Source organism: Ischnura elegans, chromosome X (assembly GCF_921293095.1).
Source record: "Ischnura elegans chromosome X, ioIscEleg1.1, whole genome shotgun sequence".
NCBI classification, from domain to species: Eukaryota; Metazoa; Arthropoda; class Insecta; order Odonata; family Coenagrionidae; genus Ischnura; species Ischnura elegans.
Genome location: NC_060259.1, coordinates 59,014,433 through 59,041,968, shown reverse-complemented (window position 1 = coordinate 59,041,968; position 27,536 = coordinate 59,014,433). Strand labels below are relative to the sequence as shown.

Here is a 27,536-nt window from a genome sequence, read left to right as displayed (position 1 = left end):
GCAGATTCAATTAGCTTTAGAGAGGGGACACTGAGTATGTAATTAGTGTCATCTGCATAGGCAATTAACTTGCCTATATTTATCATACTTGGCAACTCATTTGTGTGGAGTAGGAATAACAAAGGGCCAAGAATGGATCCCTGTGGGACCCCCTTGGTGATGTTTAGCGGTTGGAACTTGTATGTACCGTATATGTCTGAATATAGTCCCCCCTTTTTTCCAAAAATGCCCAAGGTAAAAGTAAAGGGGGGCAATATTCGAACACATTTTTTAAATTTTGCCCGAAACTGAAGCCTAAAAATTAGGGGGGGGACTATATTAAGAGGGGGACTATATTCGGAGAAATACGGTACTTAGATTACCATCTTTAAAGTGGTATTTTAACTGTACGTATTGCTTCCTATTGTAAATGAATGACATTATCCACTCTGACACCACTCCATTCAGTCCGATTTCCATTTGTTTTTTCTGGAGTATCCAATGGTCAGTTGAGTCAAATGCCTTGGACAGGTCATAGAAAAGACCAATTATGATTTCCTTGTTGTTTATGGAATCATAAATTGACTGGAGTAAGTCAAATAGAGGTGTGGTTGTGGATTTACCCTTTTGGAAGCCATGTTGTGATGGGCTCAGAATATTATATTTGGTCTGGTAAGAAGTTACACAGTTGTAAATTATTTTCTCAAATATTTTTGAGTAGGATGACGTTATTGTGATGAGTCTTTTTATGTTATGGGTTTATTGTGTTCAGGAGGTGAAAGTTTGCAAGAGGATTCTAAACTTCATTCCCGTGAGACTCCAGCTGTGAAGGTGGAATTCAGGAGACAAGGATCTGATAGAGCACCACATCGCCCTGCTCCACCAATCCCTGTACCTGGCCAAACACCTGTGAGGCGAACCATACGAAGGAAAAAACGCTTATCACCTGCACTCTCCAGTGAGTAATAATGTTTTGTCTACCAAAGTAGTTGATAGGTCACTCTTATCAAGTACTAAATGTGTCATCAAATATTTAGAACATGCAAAAAGTCATACTGATGATTTCTAGTCAATATTTTTAACTATCAAAGCTCAGTCTTGTAAATAATGTCATTTAGATTCTTTCAGAGCTGAAATTTTATTTTAATTTTGCCCAAGAGTGAATAGCATAGTGATGAATTAGCCATTAACACTTTTGACATACAGCCAGAAATTTGTTTTGTTAAGGCTAAGAGTACCATAAGTGGTAACATCTCGGCCGTTAAGGATGGGTGAAGGATCTATTTTAGTAACGATCGATAAAGGATGAGAGAAAAATAGGTCTTTATTAATAATGAAAACAATTTTTAAAAATCCCTCAGCCCTGTTGAATTTGCTTTATAGTGAAAGTAATGCTGGTTTGAGTGATTCTTGTGCTGGAGAATCAGTGATATCAGTTCATTCTATTAGGTCAGGTAATGAAAATGTTGCCCTGATGGCAGATGAAAGCCTCAATATAAATTCATTTTGAAGTTTTGGGCAAAGAAGGTATAAGTTAAGAGCCTCCTCTTTAAATTTGCTTGATTATAGCCTGAAAAAATTTCATCGCACTTTTTAGAAAGTGCACCCAAGCGTTTTCATTTATGTATTTTAATGATGAATCAATTTAAATCACAATTGATTACCTGGGGCTAAAATATATGAATCTGTTATTGCAGGGTCTAATTCAAACGCTTCTAGGATGTTGGCATCAAGAGAAACAAGACCAGATGAGGCATGTGGCGAATCCAGTTCTGGGCAAAATGATCAAAGGTTGGAGTCCTAGTTATTATCCGATTTGTCATTATTTCTTTGTATTCAGTTGTTGCATTTGACCATTTAATGCTGTGATTTAATATTGCTGTCAAATTTTACATTAACATATTTCTTTTATTTTCTTCCAATTATCTTGTGATGTATCTCTAATCAGAGTGAAAGACAGTGAGCATCGACAAAATGTGATATCTGAGTTAGCGATTACAGAAAAGGAATACGTGCGTGACTTGAAGTTAACCTATGAAACATTTAATTTGCACAATGAAGAGTTTTTAGAATCTAGGGGAATTGATGTTGAAGGCATATTTGGGAATCTAATTGAGGTAATTCGCTGTAGATATTTATTTGATATGATATTTTGTGTCGCATTAGTTAGTGTAGAGTTAATTTCTCATACCTTTGTCTGTTGATGATTAGTCTACCATACTTAATTTCGGGTTGTCCATACCAATTTTGTGTAGTTAACAACTTACTATGATTTCAGGTGATGGGAATTGCTGAGACATTGCTGGATAAAATTCTTTTCTCCATGAAAAACAAAGAGGACGAGGAGCAACTTATTGGTCCTTGTTTCCTTGAACTTGCCGATGATATGAAAACTATTTATAGCAGCTATTGTATGAACCATGACACAGCTCTGACGTTGTTGGAAAAGGTATGCTGTATGACTATTATCTCAAGTCATGGCTCTCACATCAGTCTGTTTATGCTTCCTTTATGCATTTTAATTAGTAAATGAAATCATGAGTGGTGTTTGTTCATTTTTTTCAGTATGAAGAAAATGAAAGTATTCAAAAGATTTTCAACAAAGGTATTGAAACTTTGAGGTACCAGATTGCATGTTTTGATATGGGGTCCATTTTAATTAAGCCAGTTCAGAGGATCCTCAAATATCCATTGATTCTCAATGAACTTATCAAGGTAGGTAGCTTATATAATATTTTTATTCATGAATACCTGGAATGGTTCAGTGGTAACTTAATTGTTAATTCATAATAAATTCAGCAATTTTGCACAAAAACCTCAAATTATTGTTTTTTTAGGGTGAAAGTAGAAAAGCCTTGAGCTTTTAGTGAAATAAATAGCCCAGGTAGTAGTTTCCTGGGTATTAAGTGAGCAGAACATGTGTAAATTGAACAGGAAAAGGGATATTTCACTTGAAATATGCTGACGTTTCCTGTAAAAATTTTAAACATAATGAGATTTGTGGTTGTGGAAAATATGTACTTCATTGTGCATAGAAGGCGGTGAAAAGCCAAGGGCTACAAGTGATTTTCTTTCTAAATAGACTTACTTACAGAAATTGATAAAAGAAATACACTAAAATTTGGTGGCCAAGGGATGTGAGTCAGTCTCTGTTCTCTGCTGGCATCGAGTGAAAAATCAAGTTCACTACAAAATATCTAGCTGATCTCATTTGTTTTCTCTGTCTGGTTTCTGTTCCTAGCTCTGTTTAGAAAAAGAAACCACTTGTACCCCTTGTCTTCTAACACCCTCATATTAATGATATTTTTTTCAAAGACTGCAGAAGAATGTTTAATTATTTATCCTACAGGAAAAACACATGCACAAATATTTTCATATGGAAGAAGGATGATACAGAAGTAAAATACAGTGAAACCTTTCTGTATCAACTTAGGTGGTTGCTTGCCTTGCAATTTTGTATGGATGCAGGTGGAGAATGTGGCCACACATCCCAAAGTCATATACATTATACTCACAGTGTGCAATCAAAGCATGAAAATGATATTCGCAACATTTTCAATATTTCAAAGATGAAAATTTTATAGATAATCAAGAGTTTTTTTCCCCCCGCTCATTGTTTTCTACAATGCTTGAGCAGACCCCCAAGTAAACTTGACACATTCCTTGTCAACAAGTAAAGAAAATGATTACATTTTATGAAGGGAATTCTAATGGAAATAATAAACCTTGTGTAATCTTGCATTAAAATAAGACAACACTAGTGTGTTTGCATCTGATTTTATTTTTTATTAAGAATGTGGAAAACATTGAAGAAGGGTGAAACTCGTGCATGGATTATGTGCAGCAAGGGTAATTTGAACACAGATGATCAAGAGTTTACTTTATGTTGCTCTGTGAAATTGTTTTTGAACTGCATTTGTTTCATGGAACTCTTTCAAATTCTTTGAGGATTTCTTGAAATTCTTTCTTATAAAAATGATAAGTAAGCGCTTATCGCTGAATATAGTGTTTTGAGGGTAATAAGTGTCTACCTACTGGATCTTTAGATTTTAATTTATTGAGGAAAATGGGTACATGGGTACATACTATTCAAAGTCATTGGATTATGTTTACATTCTGTTACCAGCCAAAGTGAGTGGCATTTTAAGTTTTAATTACTGTTGTAAGTATGCAATAGAGTCATTATTTGTATTCACAGTATACTGAGGATTCTCACAAGGATAAGCCCCTTCTTATTGAGGCTGTTAAGAGAATGACAGAAGTTGCCATGCACATCAATGAATTCAAACGTCGGAAAGATCTAGGTGAGTGTTTATTCAATTAAATTAATTTTTTTCCATTCCACCAGCACTATACAGCCTATTACATTGGGTTTATTAACCCTTTCACTGCTGTGGACGTACCTAGTACGTCTGCACGGCAGACTGCTGTGGACGTACTTTTTCTTCCTCCCTACTATGCGGTCTGCACTTTCGCCGAAGCACTTCGAAGGGTCCCTAATCCGGGACCCTATCTTCGACCAGGTCACCCACGCAGGACCGTCTCCACGACCCTACCAGCAGGCAGCCTACCTCCCGAAAAGTGACTGCTCTGACTACAATTTGAAAATCAATCAATCAATCCGATCATCAAAAAATGATTGTTTTCATCGCACTCTTGCCAATGATGCAATCAAATACGTCTTTGAACCGTGTTTCTGCAATGAAAAATAACGATTTTGTTAACTTTGCTAAAATGACCATTTTTCCGGTTGTCCGCAGCCACGTTTTTAGCAAAGTTAACAAAATCGTTATTTTTCATCGTAGAAACACGGTTGAAAGACGTACTTGATTGCTTGATTGGCAGGAGTGCGATGAAAACAATAATTTTTTGATGATCGGATTGATTGATTGATTTTCAAATTGCAGTCAGAGTGGTCACTTTTCAGGAGGCAGGCCCCCGCTGGTGGGGACGAAGAGACGGTCCTGCGTGGGTGAGCTCGTCGAGGATAGGGCCGCGGATTAGCGACCCTTCGGAGGGTGTACCACACCCATCCTGGAAGTACCTGCTCCGTGGGTCCATGAAACGCATTTTAACCTTTTCGCCGCATGTGAGGAGAATGTTTTCGGAGATAGAACAGCAGGGAAAGGATTAAGATGTTAACTGTTTAACGTACACAAACCACCATGCCCTGGATAGGGGTAACTTACCTAGACGAGACTCAAACCCGCGACCTCCTATTAGGCTGGTGAGGACTTTACCCTGCTGCCACTGAGGCTGGCATGGCTGGTTTTTATTGCAATTACGAATAAGTTTCCCATACTGTGTAAATAATCATTAAATTATGGAGGTAATTCTGAAATTGGTGTGATAAATAAAAATTTCATTATCTGATTTTGTGTATGAAGTAAAAAGAGGTTACATTAATTATTATTTGGGCTATTTATTTTTATTTTTTTCAGTTTCCAAGTATTTGGATGATGGAAACTCAACTTTGTCCAATAGAATGTCAAAGCTTTCTCTACATTCAGTTTTGAAGAAGTCCTCACGCTTAGGAATGAAGCTATCATCCTCCCTTGGAATAGGAGTAGCAGTAAGAATTTCTTTCTATTCCATGAGTGCAAAATAATAGGTGAATGTTTTATTTTAATTTGTATTATTAATTAATATGTGTAATGAAATTATGGAAATATTGCAGGCCAAGGATCCAGAGTTTGATGCCCAAGAATTGCTTTTTAGATCTCTAGAAAAATCTGTGAAAGATTTTATGAGGAATGTTGAACAATTTTACTGTGGCTTGGAGGAAGTGATATCTTGCCAATGTAATTGTGGTGAAATCATCTCAACGTGTTTTGATGAAAATAAATGCAGTGGAGTAAATGAGTTCAAAGAGGCACAAAAAATTGTTTTCTCCAAATACTTAGCTGAATTTGTGAGTATTTCCTTTAATGTTTGTTCTCATAATGTTAATTTATTAGATTAAACTCTCGTTATTACGAAGTACATGTGACCGAAAAACTGAAGTTTTGTAATAACGAACTTCGTTAGAGCATTTCTTTTAGGTATTGCAAAAAAACATACCTTGCCAAAATTCATTGTTTCTTTAATCTCCTGTACTTATTGTCCCGCTGCGGAATAGCTTCTGAGTCATGTTTATGATATACGCGATTAGGTTATGCAAAAATGCTGTAAATCCAAACATACTATGTGGATGCATTACCAGACCTTGTTCATAAGTTGTCAAATTTATGCAAGGCATCAAAAAGGGTGGTTATCCTGCATAATGCAACTTTGCAGTACAATTTTGCGTTACTCACGATTTTGATGAACTAATCTGGCTGCGCATGTGATGCGGCTGGAGCGGAAAAAAATTCGCTATTTGCGGGAAAGAAGAACAGGGATAACGCTGAAAAGTTCCTGACTTCACAACGGATTAATTGATACTTTAATCAGACTATTTCATCTACACCTACTGCGTTGCATCAACCAACTCCATAGGTGCCAAATTTGAAATTTTGGGCACATAAGAATTTTTCGAATGTTTGTACCTCGGAAAGTCAAATATTTGTCCGAGGAGGATGTATTGTACTGCCAATTTATGATCGGTAATGAGTGGGTCACAATGATTCCACAGGAATGAAGCTTATTATATGATGTTGCGTGGATACTGAAGTATCTCCCGCTGAAGAAAGAACCATAATTGACGCTCTTGGGCACAGTGCACGAAGAGAACTCTAATGTAGGGTAATGATTATTACGTAGCATAGTGTAAATCCACCCAAATGCCGTTGCTTATCTGTGGAACTTTGTAATAATTTCCATTTTATGCCCGCTAGAACCGGTACTGAGGTAGTAATTTCGTAATAAGGATAATTTTGTAATAAAGTTTCTTATTCTATAGATTGGGCTAGCCTTTTTGTCGGAACCAATGATTTTCTTGGTAAAAACGAGAACTTCATAATAACATTGTTCCGGTTAACGATAGTCTACTGTATTGATTTCAGGTATCTTGAAGGTACTACGTATATCATCAAACCCTTCTGTGGGCCATGAGAATTTGATAACAATAGTGTGTATGTACATGGAAGAGGAGGTTCCTAATTTGTGACTTGCCAGTCATGAGACTAGGTTTGATTGTTAATTGATAATCTGGTAAATTGAACTGCTTTTGTTTCATCATTTGATCTTAAATGGTGCTATAAAACTGTATAATTTGGTTTATTATTTTCTGGATATTGATGAGAGTAGGATTATAATTATCAAATCATTTTATCTTCATGGAGATATTATTCATAAAAAGTAGTTGATGAAAATTCATTCTCATAAATGAAATATGATACCAGACTATATATTTTTTGTGACTGAAATTTCAAATGACTTTATGTATGCAAAGATTTTCATAAACAGGATTGTGGAAATACTGGCAAAGTAATTTATATTGATTAAATTCAAAGCTAATAATGATAATATCTTTTTAATTGTGCCTGAGTTGGTCTTGTGTGCTCTGATTTTCACAGAAAAGCAACATCGACAGCCGTGTGCTGAGACCATTGAATGCCTTGATTGAGTTGTGCGAAGGGCCAGAGAAGCTGATTCAGAAGAGGAATGATAAATTATTGGATTATAATCGATGTCTAGCAAAATCTGAGAAAAATAGGGATTCGAAACTTGTGAGTTTTTTTTAACTTTATTGTCTTCCTTTATTATTCATAATGGTGTTAGCTATGTGCTGTAAAAATGTAGAGGAGGATACTCGACTATGTATGAATATTCTTCCATTCATGAAATTGCCATAGGCTTTAAAAATGTTTATAAAATATTTAACTATTTTTTGAAAAATAGGCTGTGTCCCAATCCACGGTTATGTGCCCTTGGTGCCCTTGCTGACGTCATGTTCAGGAAGTGACATCAGGTTAGGGTCATCCCAATATGCATAGTGCAAGGGTTTGAAGGGCGCGTGGAGTGAATGGCATGATGGGTACGAGAAGGTACCTACGTGCCCTTTGACGGTCGACACTATGGAAGGATGGAAGAAAACCATGCTAGTGGAATGGATTAAGCACTTACGATTGTGCATGCCTGTTTAAGTGAATGTTGTTTAAACAAATGAACGGAATTTTTCATAATAATTGTGTGGAATAAAGCGTAATATTTGGACAAAAGTCCGTTCCATAAAGATTGGCGTCAAGGGAATGGTTTGTTCGTTTATGTCATCTTAACTAAATAATGCTTTTGCATAATTTGAAGGGCTAATTAAAATTCATGGCATGAGTTGCACGAATTAATGAAGCTATTATCCTTAAATGTGTCTTACGTCCCATGTGCTCTCGCTTTCGTACTATTGAAGGTTAGCTTGCTGTTTTATTGCTTCAAAGCATAGGTTACATGCCGCTTTATACAAGGTATGTATTTAGCAAAAATAAGCAATATTTATTGGCATGATGTGAATTGCATCCTCAACATCACATTATTCACGGCTACTTATATCTCCATCTCTGAACCATGTACTATCATGGTGTAATTGTTTGTCCGATTCAATTTTGCATCAACCTAGGTATTGACATAAGGGTTCTTGTATAATGGTTACTTAGGTTACTTATGTTGGTGCAAGTAGGTAATCTTAGTTCTTCCGTATCATATGCATCCATTTTGTGAACGGGAAGGTTTTAAGATTTTTAATTTTAGTTTGTTGGCAATTGCAGCTCAAAGAAATTGTTGTTATCAGATGAAATTAACTCCACAAATTTTGATATTTAAGAAGGTTATCTTTAATTGCCTGCAAAACGTGTTCTCTCTTTATTCAAGTTGAGATAGATTAAACTATTTACCATAATAAAAAGAAAAGTGAAGATTCTAATCGTAAATGTGCGTGAATATGTTTAAACAAGTTTTTCATGAATTTGGATGAAGCATGCATTTACCTAATCCCTGTAGCGTGTATTCTCATTTTGTTCCTCAAAACATCAACTTGTGTTGATGCAGGGTGTGTTGTACGAGGAATTGGCATGGTATTATTAGGTACTTGAGCACGCCTAGCTAACGATCAAGATTACTTTTTGTAATCAGCTGATCATACTATTAAAACTATTTCAATCAAGTGGAGTGGTTTCTGGAGGTAGTGGTGCTGGCACAAGGACTGTGGTACTGGTTCATGAAAATTTTTGTCATTATATCACCGAATTCCCGTCTAGCCATAATTAAGTGGTAGTACCCTTGAACCTCACATGGTCCGAGAAATTAGATGCATATAACCTTCGTGACATCTTAACAATCCTTTTATTACGCTGAGGAATTCTTTTCTTGTGATAAACATTAGTATATTTATGTATATGACTTAATCTTAAAACCAATGAAGCAGCATTTGAAGGCTTCTTGCTATTTTTTATTTAATCATTATCTTCTTACTGTGATAAGGACCATTTTGTAACAATTATTACAATAAAAACCATTTATTATGGTTGGGTTAGCATAAAATAAGAGTTTGTGGAAACCGTTGCTCATTTGTTTATGATTCGCAAAATGACCAATTCCATCTTTGGCGTTAGCGGAGGTTTGAAGAGCACGAAAGGCGCAAGGTACCCCAAGGGCGGGTAGGGCACAGGGTGCAGGGTACACCCATCTGTATTGGGACATGGCCTTACTCTGAAATCATACTTTCAAAATACTATTGGTTGTGTACATTTTCCCAGTTTAGCTTATCTCTAACGATGTCCTCTGTGTTAATCTGCGCTTAAACTTACTAACTACTTTAGTGGGTTAAGAAGATAAATTATTGCAGAGGACATTCCAAAAGATGAGTTGTGACTTATGAACTTCTCCATGGGAGCCATCATCCAATTTTTGTATTATTGGTGCATTTATTAGTCTTGAGTGAACTTCAGTTCCATTTTCTATTTTCTTATGAGGCCTCTCAGCCATGAGGATGATTAAATATGAAAGCTGGTGCTTCTCCTTTGATTTTATTGTATGTATTTCTCTTGCGTTTTCAACTTGGTGAATTATTCCATGACTCCTTATGTTTCAAAGTGGGAATCATTTCTTGTGCTCGGAGAAAAGATGAGGAATGATCCAGAACTAGAAGTGAAGGCAATAATGAGACAATAAATATGTACACTAAGTCCTCTGCATAATGCTGCACAGTTCCCAACTTCTCAACAGTTTAATTGATTCTTTGTTTAGACTGTGTCCAAGAAGTAAGTTTCTCTTTTCTCTTTCAAAAAGTAAGTTGCCACACTGCATTGCGTCGGCCAACCTTAAAGGTGCCAAATTTGAAATTTTGGGCACGCTTTAGAACAAAGTTCTTCAACCTGCGGGCTCACCGGCTAATTTCTTGCAGCCCCTAGAGGCTATAGAAAATATTGTACCATAAACCAAATACCGAAACACTCATCAAAAATAAACAATTTCAAAAATCTCATTGATTGATTGAACTATTGAACAAATAAATATTATATCACTTTGAAATTATGTTTTTTTTAGTTGTTTCATTGATGTGGTGGTAAAAAGACATGGAGCACTGTGGCTCTCTGGACGACGTTAATTCGATTTTAGGCCCTTGCATTTAAAAAGGATGAAGACCCCTGCTTTAGAATGTTCATATTCTGAAAATTTGTAAGCCGTTCGTTTGTAAGTTGAGGACTTACTGTATGAGGAGCTGAGCTCTAGGGCCTTGAATAGAAAAGGTATAATGGAGCGTTCCAAAAGCCATAATGTATTGCACTTGTCCTTTTTACACCAATCTGGGTTACACTGTATTGGTGTGTGTGGATGGAGCAACACTGCTTGACCTGCTCATTTGAGCCTATTCTCTTGGCATTTTTAACCTGTGTGAGTGTCCTGTCCTATTGTGTGTGTGTGTGTGAGTGAGTGATAAAGGTCGAGGCTTGCCTGTTGAGAGGCTGTGTTTGGTCCCTGCATTCTTTGCTCCATCCCCACTAACCAATACAGTATAACCCAGGTTGGTGTAAAACGGACAAGGGCAGTGTGTGACAGCTTTTGGAGAACTTCATTATACTGTAACCGTACGGGCGCCGTCCCTCCGGTCTACGCCACCACTAAACTAATACCAGGCTAACGTAAATTGGGTCGTGAAATAGCTTCTCGTCCGAGGAACCGTGACAGGTTGCCAAATGAAAGGTCGGGACACAATTATCTATAACAGCATTTATTTTAAGAATTAACAAACAAACATGAAACTTAATTACCTTTATTAACAGAGAAACAGACCAAGCCTGCGATGAAAATGAATATTTCGAAGAAGCAAACGCGAAATGATCGGCACATGTAACGCGCCGCCCGCGACCAAGCAAACCAAAACACGGAACTCGGAAAACATACCCCCATTCCCTCAATCACATCATACCAAATCGCGAGAGAACTCAACACGACAAATTACGGGCAGGGCAAGTACTTGGGGCTCACAACTTTGATGTCCTGGTGGAACTCCAGGATAACTTCCGGTGTCACGGCGAAACTCCATCAGCTGTTCCGGCGAGACCGCCGCTCAGAATTGGGATCGTCGTTCCACCACGCAATCAGCCCTTCTGGCCACCGCCAACCTTCCGCCAGGCAAGGTTGGCTGAGATCCTTTCATCGCCGTGGTTGAAGAGAGAGAGAGAGCAAGCCACCAGGCCTCACCTCCAAACTGACACCTCCTCTGCTTCCCCTCCTTTTTTTCTCCTCTCGTCGTCCGGGAACAACTGCCTCACAACATGCGTTGAGTTCTCTTGCGTGCGAGTTCCGTATTTCCCTTACTCCCATGACCCGCGACCGCACTGGCTTACTCTCCACCCGGTGACCCCGTGGAGTTTCAATACCAATACAGTAAATCCTCGACATAGGAACAGGATGCGTTCTGAGACCTTGTTTGTAATTTGATAAACCTACAGTCTGACCGCTGAGAGTTGTCCGATGACAGACAGAGGGGTCTTGTTTGGGGTAGGGGGCAAGATTGCCGGGTTAGAAAGGGCCATGTCACATGTAAACGATAGGCTTCCGTGATGAAGGGAGCCAGGAGAGATGATGGGCGTAAAGGATTCAAAGGACGAATCCCTTGTTTTGGTGGTTCGGGTTTATTTTGGAGCTTCATATGCATGTAACAACTTTGTATGACGAGGGGAGGGTGTGAGGTGCGTTTGGGAGACTGCAATTGGCTGCAAACCGTACTGCAATTGGCTGCAAACCGTACTGCGATTGGCTGCAAACCGTACTGCAATTGGCTGCAAACCTTACTGGCACAGGGTTCTCCGCCTGTCTTTTTGTGCTGTCATCGGTCAACTTTGGTGGGCAGACTGAATGCAAGGCATCAAAAATTGTTGTTATCCTGAACAATGCAACACTGCATTACAATTTGCAATAATTCACGATTGTGACGAACTGATCTAGCTGCGAGTGCTACGTAGCTGAAGCTGAAAAAATTTAGTTTGCTGTTCACGGGAAGGAGGAGCATGCAAAACCTGTCTTCACAATGATTAAATTGATAATTTGTTTAGACTGTGTCCAAAAAGTGAGTTCCTCTACACCACACCACATTGCATTAGCAAACCTGAAAGGTGCCAAATTTACAATTTCGGGCATGCTTCAATATTTGGAATGTTTGTATCTCTGAAAGTTCGTAAATAGAATTTTCTAATTAGAGGACTTAACATAATGGGACAGCTTACCAGAATGAAAACCCAAGATGAATACATGCAATAAGTAGCTATACTTATTCTTAGTGCAAACTCCACTTGCATTAATATTAATATGTTTTTAAAATGATTCTGCCGGATAACTTTGCATTTTGTGTAAATGTTTTAGTGACCATCACTGTTGAATTTTGGGAGACCTGGTAGTTGGTATTAACCCTCTTAGTGCGGGCAGGGTATTTCTTTTGCATCTCAGATGCCTCATGCCATCGGCGGCTATGTCAGCATGTCACAAATCATATACTAGTTATATTTAATGGGAATGCAATAGTTACAATTATTTATCAGATAATGTAAACATTGTTTATCATTATTGATTCAGTGGATTAGTTCTGCTTAAAATGTTGAGTAAAAAGGAACACACTAATTGGTCTATGTACAAAATATAGCTTCATAATGTTTCTTTTTTCCTAAAATGATAAATTGTATGTAATTAATCTCAGAATTTCATGCTAGTGCCTTAAGAGGAAAGTTAGCAGTAAGAGGGTTATGAACTTTTTATTTATAATACATATATTTAAATCAAGATGTTATTTCCATAGCCAATTCCCTGAGGAGTTTCCTCCACTCCCTGGGATCTGCAATCATTTCATTGTAAGGGAAACTTAATGAGTCAATTTCATTTTCGTCAAGGATAAATTATTTCTTGTGCACCTGTACGAGCTTATGTGATGCTCTTTTGTAACGATGTGTTTATTTGCAGGTTCAAGATGAGATTTTAATGTCAAAAAACAATTATGATGCCTTAAACTCTCAGCTGTTGGAAGAGTTGCCGAAGTTAGTCACAATATCTTATGAATTATTCATGGAGTGTATTGCAGCATTCATTTCAGCTCGTAAGTTATTTACTGGAAGGGCAACTAAACTGTACCTGTCATTATGTGAGGTGTGTATCAGTATGGCAATGCTTTAAAGGTCTTAGCGTTTTGATAACTCATGCATTCATTATTGAAGGTGTCATTTCATTGGTACGCCTACAAAGAATCCTCTAATGCAATACTTTTTACTTCCAATTGGATATTTCGTATGATGTGTGCTTTCTTGCTATAGATTCTAAATGAAGCTACTTCTGTTGCAGAATCATCTTGTTCAGTCTCAGGGTGATATTCTAGAAGTTTTTGGTGTCAAGCATAGTTTAGTGAGCAATCAAATTGGCCGCTTCAGTTTTGTTACTAAAAATTTCTCGCTTGATCCAAGTGAGACAAGAAGTGAGAATAAGTCTCCAATCCTGGGTAGTAGTCAAGTGGGTGGCTCTCAGCAGGTTTGTGAATAATGGAAATGAATTATGGTGACTTGAGTTGATTGAAGCTAACCCATTGATAATAACTCTTTCCTGTTGCTGCAGGTATCACAAAATTATAGCCAACGAGTGTATCTACAGAGCAGATATCCTCCAGACAAATTGTTTGTCGCAAAAGATTCCTACTCGGGGGCAGATCCACTTGACTTGCCAGTTACCGCTGGCACTTTAGTTGCCGTGATCAAAAATCAAGATCCGATGGGAAACAACAAGCGGTGGTTCGTGGACTCTGGAGGTAAAAGCATCGGTGAACTTTATCTTCCATGAATGCGGGAATAGTCATAGAAGTTCTGTCAGTCATCTAGGTCATTGTATCTCTTAGATTTCAGTCTTCAGATATTTTTATTTTGGCTTTGTAAGTCGAAAACTACTTGAATTCAAATCATGATCATTTTTACTCTGTAACATCGACAAAACTCTGCAGAGGAAGATGATGTCTTGGCACTGTTAGCGGTAGAGCATGTGGGGCAAATTCTGGGCACTCAACCGTGAAAACTTTAAAGCCGTGAATAAGCCGTGAATTTCGTCATAAAACCTTAGAAATCTCACAAACTTGATTGTAGAACTACGATAGACAGATTAAAAGAAATATCGATATTTCGATCATGTTTCAAGGCCAAGTCACATGCAGGTACTGTCCACTCATTTTTCTGCGCATTCGAAGCGCAATTATTAATTGGTCCATGTGCCATGATAGCATATCGACCTAAAGCCTGCGATTTCAAGACATTAACCCTGGCAAAAAATCAGGCACTTCTTCACTTCCCTGCCACCCTGCTCTCTCCACTTTCCCACTCACACCCTTTAGCTGGGCCTGAATTTTGCTAATGATAGGTGAAGTAATTAGAGATAGCACTTTCATTGCTGTGTTTGCATTCAAGGCATCTGTTGTCAGGGTTCCCACTCAACCGTGAAAACCTTAAAACCGTGAATAAGCGGTGAATTTTTTCTACCGTGAAAAAACCTGGAAAAAGCCGTGAATTTCGCCATGAAACCTTAAAAAATCTCTTAAAACTTGATTTTAGAACTACGATTGAAAGAGCAAAAGAAAAATTGAAATGTCCGTCATGATTCAAGGTCAGTCATGCGCAGACACTGTCCACGCATTTATCTGCACTCGTATATTCTTAGCGCAATTGTTGGTCCGTGTGCCGTGATGACACATTGACCTTAAGTCTGTACCAAAGCCGGAAGACTGGTAACCAAAGTGTTCATTAACTCTGGCGAAAATTCAGACACTTCTTAACTTCCCAGGCACCCTGCTCCCTCCATTTTCCCGCTCACAAACTTAAGCCGGAGCTGAATTTTGCTAGCGACGTCAGGAGAGGCTTTCATTGCTGCGTTTACATTTACGGCATCTGTCGCGTTTGTTAAATTTTTAGTTAACATGCGGCCAGTGATCGTTACGTGATCAATATTTCTGCCTAAAATAAGTTATCTAAAAACCGTGAATTTGAAGACATCTAGACCGTGAAAACCTGGAAAAAACCGTGAATTTTATGTTTCAGTTTGGGTGGGAACCATGGTTGTGTTTGTTACATTTTTAGTTAATGTGCGGCCGGTGATTGTTTCATGATCAATATTTCTGCCTAAAATGCCTTATCTATAAACCATGAATTTGATGACAAGTAGACCATGAAAACCTGGGAAAAAACTGTGAATTTAATGATGTAGTTAGAGTGGGAACCCTGTCTGGGGATCTGAATTCAAATCCTGGTCAAGGCAAATAATTTTTCCTCTGTAAAATTTTCACACTTAATGTGCACTTGGCACATTTAAGGTATGCCACTGTCCAGTCCATGGGATTATCCTTGAATTGCACCTCAAATGATCATATGAAATGATCATTTTCAGGAATACCTGCTATGATCGTGGTACCTATCCTTCTCTTCTCTGTGGAGTTAGCTTCTTTTTTAATCCTTGAAAGTGTTGTTGATTCTATAATTTAGCAACATAAGGTGCAATAAGAATCTGAAAATAAGCCATTAAATCTTACTTTAACCTTCTAGATAGCTTTGTTATCCATGCATTATGCATGAGAAGGGCCTGGGAGCAAGGCCATGATTTTGCTATACTGAGATTTTTGTAAAATTTTGCAATATGGAGTTTTGTTACGCAGAGGTTTTCCTGTACATGCAATCAAATACAGCATACTCCCGATTACCCAGGATAATGATGGGGAGAGGCGGCACGAATAACCCATACTTACCCTTTAATTTCTTGTAATTTTCAAAATTTATGCAAATCAAACAATCTATTATTATTCACGCGCGTTGTCTGTTATTTTAGATTGCTTTCTGGAATCATAACGAGCTTTTTTTTCCTGACCGTGATCTTTTTAGCGGCGATAACGTGATTGTACTCGTACTTCTACTGCTCCGTGTAATACCTAATTTCTGAAGACCATGCATCGGTGGCTGCGAGATTGCGGATTCAGAAAAGTGGGTTGCTCGAATGCTTCCAAATCACTTCGCGACGTCGGAAAGTATAGACGTCAGGCAACATGCCGCATAGTCCTGTCTCGCACAAATTGCCCAGGATTCAACTGCTAATCTGTGATCTTTGAGCGTGATTGTGTGCCTTGATGGTTGAAAAAAGGAGCACGTAACTCCCATGAAGGTAACGGGCACGCAATCATGCCATCGCGCAGCAACAGCTATAGGGAATCAGGACTTATGGCAAATTTTATGACTTATGTTATCACTACTTCCACTTCTCTCGCTGCCTTCACTTCTACTATTCCCTTCCCCTCCAGTTTGACCTTGACTACTCGAGGCATAAACATGCCCAGGTGCGACGAATTCTCTGGTTCCCTTGGGCTGTATTCAACCGCATGCAAGACCACGGCATTACATACTTCCGAATTTGCGAGATAAAATATACAATAAGAGATCTTAGATAACATTTCTCTCACTTTATGATTGGTTTATCATTGAGAATTCTTCTGAAATTAATCAAGAGTTTTTTTTACGGCCGCTGATCGTCGTTTGCAATTCCAGTGCAAACCTCCCAAGTAAACTTGAAAAATCCTTGTCAGCAAGTATATAAAATAATTCCATTTTACAAAGGGGTTTCTGATGGAAATAATACCCCAGTGTAGTCTTGTTGAGATGAATTCAGATATCCTGGTGCTTTTGCGTCCGATTTTATTTTTTTATAAAGACTGCGGAGAAAGTCGAAGTAAGGTGAAATCCTGCATGGACAATCTGCAACACAGATAAACCGCAGCCGGATAATCAGTAGTCTGCGGTAGAGTGGAACTTGGTTAGTACATTCCTATTTATCACATTTTCCCCCTTAACCATCCGAAAAAAATACAGTTAAAACTATTTGGTTAGTAAATTTTACATAGTGGTGCTTTCCTGGGTAGTACGCTCAATTACTTGTCATGACGCAACCCGCAAGTCGTTTACTCATATTTGTTAAGGTGTTTAAACTTTCGAATTCATAAGTTATTTTATTATTTTCAGCCATATACCTTTCATACTTTCATCCCACACTTCTCTTTCTACAACCGTGATGCATCTAAATGTATTTCGCAATGTGAGGGGTACATGCGCCAATAGGGTGGTTTCCTATTATTTTTTTATTGCCTTAATCGAAAGATTATTACTCCTGGAGTACGTATTTCGCTCTTTTAGATTTTTAAATGACAACATCTATTTTTCGCGATTAAATGAAAAGTGAAAATTTTCAAGCGCGCGAAAACGCGACGCTTAAGTATGAATGTCGGGAAATATCTCCGTACGTCGTATTTCTGGTTCCCCCTCCCGCCCGGTGAGGTGACCTTGAGGCGAGGCTTAGCTCTGATACGTCGCAGGATGCTAGCGGATAGCTGAGTACCTTGCTGAACGGTAGCGCTTGGCTTAAAAAAGGTTTATTAATACCTTATCAAACGAAGAAAACTTTCCGACATTAGCCAGTTTTAATAGGTGATTATTAAGACATGTTTCCCTGAGCTCTGTGCCTCATGCTTGCATTGGTAACCTCAGACGATGCATAACTCCTATCCTCTCGTGTAGAAACTAGGTCCCTGTGACGTCATGCGGAGTGGAATCGCATGGGCGCCAATCTGGCCTTTTTCAAATGAGGATAAAATTTGACCCTTGCCATTCGTCTAAACCGGTATTTCAAAAACCAAATAATTTGTGTATTATGAATACACTAATGGTGGGTAACGAATCGCAATCAATGCCTTTCGTTTTCTTTGATGAAGGAAACTACCCTATTGCTTGACAAGTGTTGCAGGAGCAGACGATGCATTGGGTCTTCATGCAAAGCTTAACGCAAAAATACTTGATCTCGGCACAAGAAATAGAAAGTAGACTACATTGGACAAATTATTTAAGTGAATTTTAACAGTCAAATATGAAAATATGCTTGTAATAATCTTTAAGTGCATTATTAATCGTCGTATCAATATCGATATATCATTCGATATAACAATCGATGGGGTTTCATTTCAAGTACGAATGCGTAAGGTGGTTGCCATAAATAATGGTAAATAAAGTTATGCAAGTTTTTAAGATGTTTTAAAACAACCAAATTATCTTCTCAGAAATCATCATATCATGTATATTATAGTCATATTCTCTGAGAAAGAAGAAATTACTTAGCTTAACTTGCCCTCTTAAAACATATCCGTGGCAAATCACGGGAGAATGACGCTGTATTTATGTAATTGTTTCTGGGATATCCATGAAACATTGATTTTCATTCACATGGCACTGTTTTTGCAATGCAGTGCTAATTTTCTTGATTTTCAATGTGGGAAGAGTTCAGGAAGACGATCCTACGAGAACTTCCGAAAGTAATTGTAATTATGACGACTTTCCCACTGAGTGCAATTACCCCAGTTGCTATTATCTTCTTGCATCATTTTTTTGCGGTCCCTTCAGAAACGTACTAAACAAGTTCTACTGTATGTACTATTGATTTTTTTATTTGATCAGGGAAAATTTTCCTTAGCAAAGCTAAAAAAGTAAGAAATATTAAAAATCCAGGTTTCAGAGCTATGTACCTTTTTTTTGGTAGTGGAGGAAAATTTTCAGTGTAAACTCTGTCTTTACTTTTCTGCCGTTTTTGTAGCTCCTGTTGTGCAGCTCTCCATACTATGCATGAATATGTTCTAAATATCTACTCTCTTAGTAGTATTTGTTGGAACTAGGCTGATAATGATGCTTGCTTTCTTTCCAATCCATTCTAAACAGTCCTATCGTTACGAACTTAGCTTCATCATGTCAAAAAAAAGGAAAGGAGAAATAATACTTGCCATATTTTTGTCGACTGACACTATTATGTAATCTTCAGTGTGTATTTTATAATATTATGTGTTTTAATGTTATTTTGATTTCCAAAATTGCTCTCATTTAAAGAATATCAAGTGTGAAAGTGTGCAAGTACTTTTTTCCTTATTCTTTCGATGATGGTCAGGATGAGCATCCACCAAATGGTTACCTTCCTGTTTGTGGATTATTTTATTTGATATTTAGATTGATGTTGCTAGTGTGGTCAGTAGTTGTGTGCCTCTCAATATAACCCAATCCACCAAGAAATACAATGATATGTTTTGGGAAAGCTTTCAGATTCATAGGTGCTCAGTGCCAACCCTAATTAAAGTACATTGTGATAAATTTTAGCCCAATAATTTGAAGTTTAGCTTTAAGTAAATATAAAACTTTTAAATGACCATGAAGACTTTTGAACTGCTGCTTCTGTTCTTATTCAAAATTTTGATGAAAATGCACCGTGTTTCCACCATTTAATCTACCATAATATTACAAGAGAAATTAAGTCACTCATTTGATGATAACACCCACATGGTATCACTCCTTAATTTTTCCAGGTATTCAAGGTTTTTTGCCAGCTGCTATCTTAGGGCCTATGAGTGGAGAAGCAAATAACTCGGTTGATCAGAACAGTGCTAGTGGTGCTATGTCATTAGGCAATGGCCGTAACCTCCTCTCTATGGCTGTGGATAAACAATTGATTCCAAGTAATACCAAAATTGATGGAGGTGCAGTAAATCGACCAAAGAGTGAGACCACCAATAATTTGCCTCCAACATACGAAGAAGTGGTAGATTCGAAACCTGTGCCATTAGTGAATACTGATAAATCGTTTGTCGACCACAGGTACGAGGAACCTTCGGAAGAAAGCACCTATAATGTTAGTCAGGTGAGTTTTGAGTGAAGTTTCTGTTGCAAGATTTTATTTATTTTTATTATATTTTCGCTTTAGCTTTGGAAGTTTATTGCTATATTTAGGGTTACATATTAGATTAGGCTTAGATGCTTTTCCATTGATTGGTGCATGTTTAGTTACTCAGAGATGGTGGTTAGATTTAGGTGCCAATGATTAGATTTAGTTTTCAATGATTAGATCTAGATATGCCGTACCACCCCTTTCCTTCCTTAGTTAAAGTTTTGGAATGCTATTTTTATTCCTCAGAGTCATTTGTATGCAGAGATTCCTGATGACGATAGCAGTACTGAGGCTCAAGTAATTATTTGAATTGTTTTGTGAAAGTATTTTGATCTTTTTTACTAAAGAAAAGTTTAACTAATAATGTTATATGTGTAGTATTCTTTTTTCTTTGAATGAATTTGATGCTAAGTTTATTGTTTCTTTTACAGTTTTACTATGCCCTGTATGACTTCAGTGGAAATGGTGCCCATACGTTGAATATTACTCAAGGTCAGGTTTTAAAAGTGAAAAGCTTTCAAGATCTCCGTGGAAATTCTGAATGGTGGCTGGTGGAGAACCGTGATGGACAATCTGGTTATGTGCCTGGAAACTATTTGAAAAAGTACTCCTGAGTTTTCGTTGCCAGTTAGAAAATTATTTACACGTATTTATGAATCCTATTATATCTGTTAACATTGTTAGAAATTGTATTTACAGCTGTGTAATATAGTTTGTTTATAAAAGTTTATTTTATATAAGTGTGTATATATGTACATGTAAAATCAATTGCACCCTTGTGCTCAATATAATTTTTGATATTTTTTACGTTAGAGCATTAAGACAGAAGCAGATTTACTAGTTAACTATGTGATAAAGTCAATTATGAAGTCTAAGTCTTTTTTGGCAATCAAAATTTTTTATTTTTGTTTAAAATTGTTTTTCCTCATTGCCGTAGTGAGTTTTAAGTGGAATATTGAGTTTTTTCAATGTGCTATTATACAGAGACATTGATTGGTGCCTGTGATGGGTAAAAGTGGCATTTTACGCAATTGATCTCTTGCCCTGTGCTTCCTGAATTGCTTTTGGTACATCATTGCCTCTTTATCTCTAAAAAAATCTTGCTAAAGGCATAATATTTTATTACTCTAATGCGAGTTCTAAAATTTTACTACATATTGCTTGAACTACATAAGGCCAAGCAGTGCTTCCGAATGGTTTTAATGTTCGAATCTCTCTCATAATTACCATGGTGTCATTTATAACTATCAATCACTTAAGCTAAATGTCTATTATGAGTAATTAGATGAAGTTAATGATTTTATTCTTGGTTGTTGCTATTACATCTATCTATTGTATAAGTAACTTGCTCGGATATTTTAAGGATTGCTGTGTGAGATATGGATGAAGAAGATTGCCACTTAAGTATGTTTCCTTCTGTCAACTATGTCATTGTTAATGTTAATCTTAGCATCAATTGTTTAATTATGTACTGCATCCAATTCTCTTTTCTGGGCAGTATATGTCATATCTTACAGCTTTGCATTGCTTCTTCTTTTATTACTCTGTGCTAGGCATTGTTCAAGTAGCCATCAAAAAAATAATTATCGCAAAGCATCTGTTTGCATGGCTCACAGAAAGGTTTTATAATCATCTTCTACATTTTAAATGTGAATTCCTTCATGTTTGTCGTTTAAATGTTATTGTATGCGTAAGACGTTCTGTTGTCAGCCCTCAACCCTTTGCACTTGAGTGTCAAATTTGCTTCAGATTTTGTTTTAACATAAACTTTAAAGCTCTTTAGGGCATTTATAACCCAGATCATTTTGAAAAAGGCCTAGTAAAGATTTTCTATTTGGCTAAATTTTGTAATGCATTGAGTAAAATGCAAAGGTAATATAAATGACATAAAAACGACTCTTGACATGTGTTAACCCTTTCATAGCTAAATGGCTGATTTCACAGCCTATATTAGCCAAGGTATTCTTGCGGAAAAGCTGAAGTGACTGGTGTGAAGAATCTTAGCCCTGGAAATTTAGGAAATAAATTTAGTAAAAGCATGTGGAGCAAAAGATTTAAAAGTAAACCATGACACTTTACAGTGGAAGTGGATCATATGGGAAAAATGAATTATTTTCAGCTGTGACCATTACCTGTTAGGTTAACCCATTGGCTTATAGACAAATCAAAATATTGTTATGCCGAATTAGAAAATTCGTTATAGATCCATTAAAACTATGGGTCACCTGATTTTACTATTTTCTATTTATTAGTCATTTATCTCATCAGTGTTTTATCTTGAGTTAATCATTATTGGTTGCCTAATGCAAAACTAACAGTAATATCAATGCCGAGACTTTTATTTAAATACAAATATTTATTTTATTATTTTAAGGAGAAATGGAAGGCTACAGTGTACCAATCCTAGGATTGTAATACTATTCATGTATGTAAATATTATTTGTATGAAATACGTATGTACTTAAATTAATGTAACACGCAATTTAAATACCAAGCCAATGGGTTAATATTGATGTATTGTAGGGATGGCTTTTGGGATGGACTGGGCTTACTACAAAAATTTCTTTCTTTATGTATATTCACAAAACCAAATACCTGGAGGCCTAAATTCAAAGATTTGGAAATGTAATTGCTTGAATAAGGTGGTGGATCCATTTAATCTATGGGTCACCCGAGTTTACTACTGTAAAACCTCTATGTAGTGAACCTCTTTACATCATAAACCTCCATACATCATACCATCCCTACGGTCCCGTCAGATTTACATGTAAATTTATAGGCAAACCTCTTTGTAGTGAACCTCTTTATATCGTAAAACCTCCACTTATCATACCAAGGAGATACCCCCGAGACGGCCTAACTACCTCTTCAAATCAAACCGAGACAACTAGACACCATTAATGCAGCCGCGATTATGTACATGGAATGGCATTTTCAGTGATAAATGTTTCACCCTTATCATTTTTTTCTTATATACCTTTAATATGCTGTAATTTTCACGTTAATCATTAGTTGTGGCCATTTTGTTCCATATGAGAGCATACCTAACAGTAAATAAGAACAAAGGTATCTAACTATCCTAATCAATTTAAATGACTGTTGAATTAAGAGAGATCTCATAATTTTCTCTCAAATCGAGGTAAAAATCATGTGATAGCGCACGCTTTCTGTAATTATTATGTATATAGGTAATAAATATATGTTCACTAATCCATGCATGTTTGTTTAAACACATACATATAATGGTTTTATAGACAGTAGTGCCTTTCATTTCTGAATGATATGAAAAAATGGTGCACCATCACTAAAACTTCTCTATAGTGAACCTCCATACATCATAATGCCCAAATTTTGGTCCCCACTGTTACGATATAAAGAGGTTTTACTGTATTTTCTATTTATTAATCATTTATCTCATCAGTATTTTCTCTTCAGGTGTTTTTTGTTAGTTTTTGAGGATGTCCGTGAAGATTGTATTAATTTTTGGAAATTTTTATTGCCAAAAGTTAGGTCCAAATAGAATATGATATGTGTGCACTTTCAAGGACTGTCTAGAGACATCAAAAACATGTGTACATCTTCCCGAATCAGGCTTTCATGTTATGTTTCATTAAATGCAGTGTTGAAGCTGACATCTTTTGCTGACAAGATTGAAAATTTAATGTAATGAGTCCATCCTAAATTTAAGGATGAGTATGTTCTTAAATTTTTTCGGTTCTCCCTGTTTGGTTCTCAGTTCTCGATTCTTAGTTTCAAGAATTAACTCTTATTGTCTGAATTATTGGCAAATTTAAATGAAAAACCACAAGAAAAGAATAGAAATAATTTGACTAAAGATATCAATTAGCAGGGAAGTTCTGTATAAAAACTTAAGATCATCTTCATAATTTTATTTGCCAATTAAAAAAGTTTAATTAGCACATTGTTAACGAATGCATGATAGACCAATATGTCTGATTACATCAGGCAGCCACTGGTTATTTCTCCAGGTTTTGGTTAAAAAATTCAACTTTTTTTATCCTTTCTATTCTTTTTTTGGCAGGAATATTGCCTGCAGTACTGAACAACCATTCACTGAAAACAGTAGTAGTGGATGTTGATTTTGAAAGGCTGCATGAAATATGCTTGGAGCACAGTTTATATACTGCATAGCAATAGGATCAATAGTGAAACTTCTCCGACACCTGGTGACATCATCCGTTAATTTTTTGTAACTTGTGAGTCAGTTCAAAATATATTCTGTATTCTGAGATGTAGCTTAAATTGTTACTTTAATTGATAACTTATTCGCGCGATTCACTTTCACAGTTCTTATAACTTCAACAATAAAGTGCTCAACACGCCGGTACAGCGACACCATGGATAAACTGAGCGGCCGTGAGCTAAGGCAAAATTGTAATGCAGTAATGAAACAATGACTTGCAATTTTCCACAAAAATAAAATTTAATTCGACTCCAGTTTCAATGTTACTACATCATTTTCAAGGTACAACCTTGTACCTTGTACCTCGTTGTACCTTGAAAATGATGTAGTAACATCGAAACTGGAGTCGAATTAAATTTTGTTTTTGTGGAAAATTGCAAGTCATTGTTTCATTATGAATCAATTCCACTCCATCTCGCTTGATTCCTCGAATTTTATTTGTAATTCAGTGTTGTATTCTGCAGGATAATCACACTTTTCAATGCCTTTCATAGGTTTATCAACTTGCAAACAAGCTCTCGGGATGCGTCTCTCGTAGGTCGAAGAATTACGGTAAATGTACATGATTCAATCGTAAGACCACTTTTGGACAAAAAGATTTTCCTCCAGCCACCATTCACGTCACGGCACACAGCGTTGCATTCTCGTCTGAAAGCCGCCTGAATTTCTGGTGAATGGCGACCGGCAAAAAGTCGCATTGTCTGAAAGTGGCCTCAATGTAGCATTGCCTGTATTTTACGTCGTAGACGGCGCATCGCCGCGCTGGATTGAAATGGGCGCCTTGCCGTCAACAGTGCAATTAGAGTCATCTGACTTTGAGGCCTGTGATAAGTTGAAATAACGGTGCCATGTTGTGGACGGTGGCAGGCCAAAAGTCAGCTCGCTTGAAAGCGGAAATGGTACAATGTTGGCAAAAGTGGCAAATGGACGAACCCTTAAATGTGCGTGTTAGCGAGCAACTCTTAAAAGAAAAAAAATGTGGATGCCAAGCAATCGGAAAGTAATATGTCTATGCGTTTTTAATCTTTTTTTCACTTTTTGGCGTTGAATACGCTGCAGATCATTTCAGTTTTGGGTGCCAAATTCAAATCCTTGCCACCATTCCGAGCTGGTTCCATAGTACCGACCTTATGCAATCGGTTCTCGATACCGGTTCCAAGGCCAAGAACCGGCAGCACTGTGAACCGGGCCCTGGGACCAACCCATCTCTAGTGATGAGGTTTCCTATTGAATTTTCCCGCCTGGAGTACATACCTGTCGACAGATACTCCTGAAAAGCTATCACTAATCCTATATGTAATGAAATACTTGAGAGCGGTGCAAATGACCCTATTGTCGACGCACCCCTAAAAATGCATCTCTACTACTAAATAGTTGAGTGGAATCTAATGATTTCATTCCTTCAGTTAAAAACTGCTGTCAATTATCAATGTATTTTACAAGATCAAAGACTTATCAATGTATTTTACAAGCTCAAAGACTTCAATTATCGAGGCAATCGCTAAACTAATAAAAAAACAGTCATGAACATGTAGCCCACATGGCTGTTTGCGCCTAATCACGTCTCTGCTGGTGATGGTGCTGCCATTGGATTCGTGAATAAGCTGTGATGGGAGAACTATAGGAAATATTTTTTGGATTTCAAGAAATATTTAGTGTCCAATCGATACATTTACCGAGAGAAAACAAAGGTTATATATATGATGTACTTTTTAATTTTTTATACATAAAGTTGTAGGTTTCCATGAATGGAAGAGCTCCTAGTGTTGGAATTCCCCCTCTTCTGTTTGGCAGGCCTTACCAAAAGAAACTCCCGAAGTCATCCCTTTTCCTAATGAGACCTTAAAAATAATCGATCACAGCTGAAAAGTAATTCAGACAAATTACCCATGCGAGAGCTCAATTAAAATATCTTTGCGACTGGGAGGCAGGCCAAAGTTTTTTGGGATTGAGAGTGGAGGGCACATGACTTCCTAAAAACCAACCAAAATCCAATAGGCGGAGCACAACCTCCAGAAAATTCAGTTGCTTTCAGACCTCTGAAGTCAGTGTGGTAGCCAGGAATTTTTTTCCGGGGGGGTCCAAAACCAGGGGAAAAAAACTGTACTAAGTTGAGGGTTTTAAACTTATTTTAACACTTTTCATAAACAGAAAAAATTCATTTTTCAAAATCTCTTGTGAATTTATGATTTTTTAATATTTTGTTTTCTTTTATGAAGCAAAGTAGGTAATGGTGTTTTTTTATATTTTGGGGGTTCCCCGACCCCTCTCCTGCTGCGCCACTGTCCAGTGTGTATGATTCATGAGTCATGTTGGCTGCGTTGCCAAGTGGGGAGAGGGATTTCACGACAGTCTTTTGTTTCTATTCTTTGACGATGTCTTTTGAGAAAACATGGCAACGCCTGCCTCTCTCCCCCCACATCCCACATACCTAGTGGGGCAGGTCTCAGCTCCTGCTATGACACCTCTTGAGCCACTCTGAGCTTGCACGACTGAGCCAGTCTTAAAACATTTGACCCCTGACTCGCCCTAGATCTGCCAATGGTTTCATTTCGATATGAAAATGTATTTATATTTGATATCTAGATAGTGGATACCCTATTGTACTTAATTGTAAGAAGACCACAGTATTATTGACAAAATCGTAGTACATATTGAAAACTATTTCAAATCATGAAATGAAAAATAGAAATTTTTAAATATTTATTTGATGCGTGACATTAAATTTTGTATGGAATAAACTCAAGTGCTTAGGGTTTTATCTGTGGGATCTGAATACACACACTTAAATCCACTCACGGCTACCATGAAAAGGTGTGAATTATGTGTTGCCAAAATGAATTTTTGTTGTAAACTGTAAATCATTCTGTAATATGTCAATGGTTTTATTCTTATGTTACTTACTTTGCTGCAGATTTGCATGTCAGTTTACAATTATTGCACTTTATAAAAAAGGCATGAAATTGAGTTGTCTTGCACTAAATTTCTGTTGGGAGAATATGTAAGTTTTGAAATTTCATTCAGATTGTGTGTTTTTCCTCAGAAATACATTTTTCATCGAATCAAATCAAATAATTACATGTACATTAAATATGTGAGGCGAGACAGTTCTTGTGGTCCTCATCTCACCTCATGGAGATAACCTCAGCTTGATAATAATGCGATTTGGCTACCTCACCAATGA

The 27,536-nt window shown here is 37.1% G+C and overlaps 1 protein-coding gene across 2 annotated transcripts in view; it reads left to right on the top strand.

Moving 5' to 3' along the window:
- The window catches only part of LOC124170842 (dynamin-binding protein-like), a 36,536-nt gene extending 14,348 nt beyond the window's left edge, over window positions 1-22,188 (top strand). The window contains exons 7-21 of one of the 2 annotated variants that reach the window (XM_046549835.1): window positions 752-937; window positions 1,677-1,770; window positions 1,928-2,096; window positions 2,258-2,428; window positions 2,545-2,694; window positions 4,178-4,283; window positions 5,421-5,551; window positions 5,657-5,890; window positions 7,476-7,628; window positions 13,348-13,530; window positions 13,723-13,905; window positions 13,990-14,179; window positions 19,790-20,121; window positions 20,395-20,445; window positions 20,580-22,188. In XM_046549835.1, the coding sequence (XP_046405791.1) occupies window positions 752-937; window positions 1,677-1,770; window positions 1,928-2,096; window positions 2,258-2,428; window positions 2,545-2,694; window positions 4,178-4,283; window positions 5,421-5,551; window positions 5,657-5,890; window positions 7,476-7,628; window positions 13,348-13,530; window positions 13,723-13,905; window positions 13,990-14,179; window positions 19,790-20,121; window positions 20,395-20,445; window positions 20,580-20,762 (2,516 nt within the window). In that variant the 3' untranslated portion in view covers window positions 20,763-22,188. The remainder of the gene's footprint in view (window positions 1-751; window positions 938-1,676; window positions 1,771-1,927; window positions 2,097-2,257; window positions 2,429-2,544; window positions 2,695-4,177; window positions 4,284-5,420; window positions 5,552-5,656; window positions 5,891-7,475; window positions 7,629-13,347; window positions 13,531-13,722; window positions 13,906-13,989; window positions 14,180-19,789; window positions 20,122-20,394; window positions 20,446-20,579) is intronic. The other variant, XM_046549836.1, reaches the window with a different exon arrangement.
- The last annotated feature ends 5,348 nt before the right edge of the window (window positions 22,189-27,536 follow it).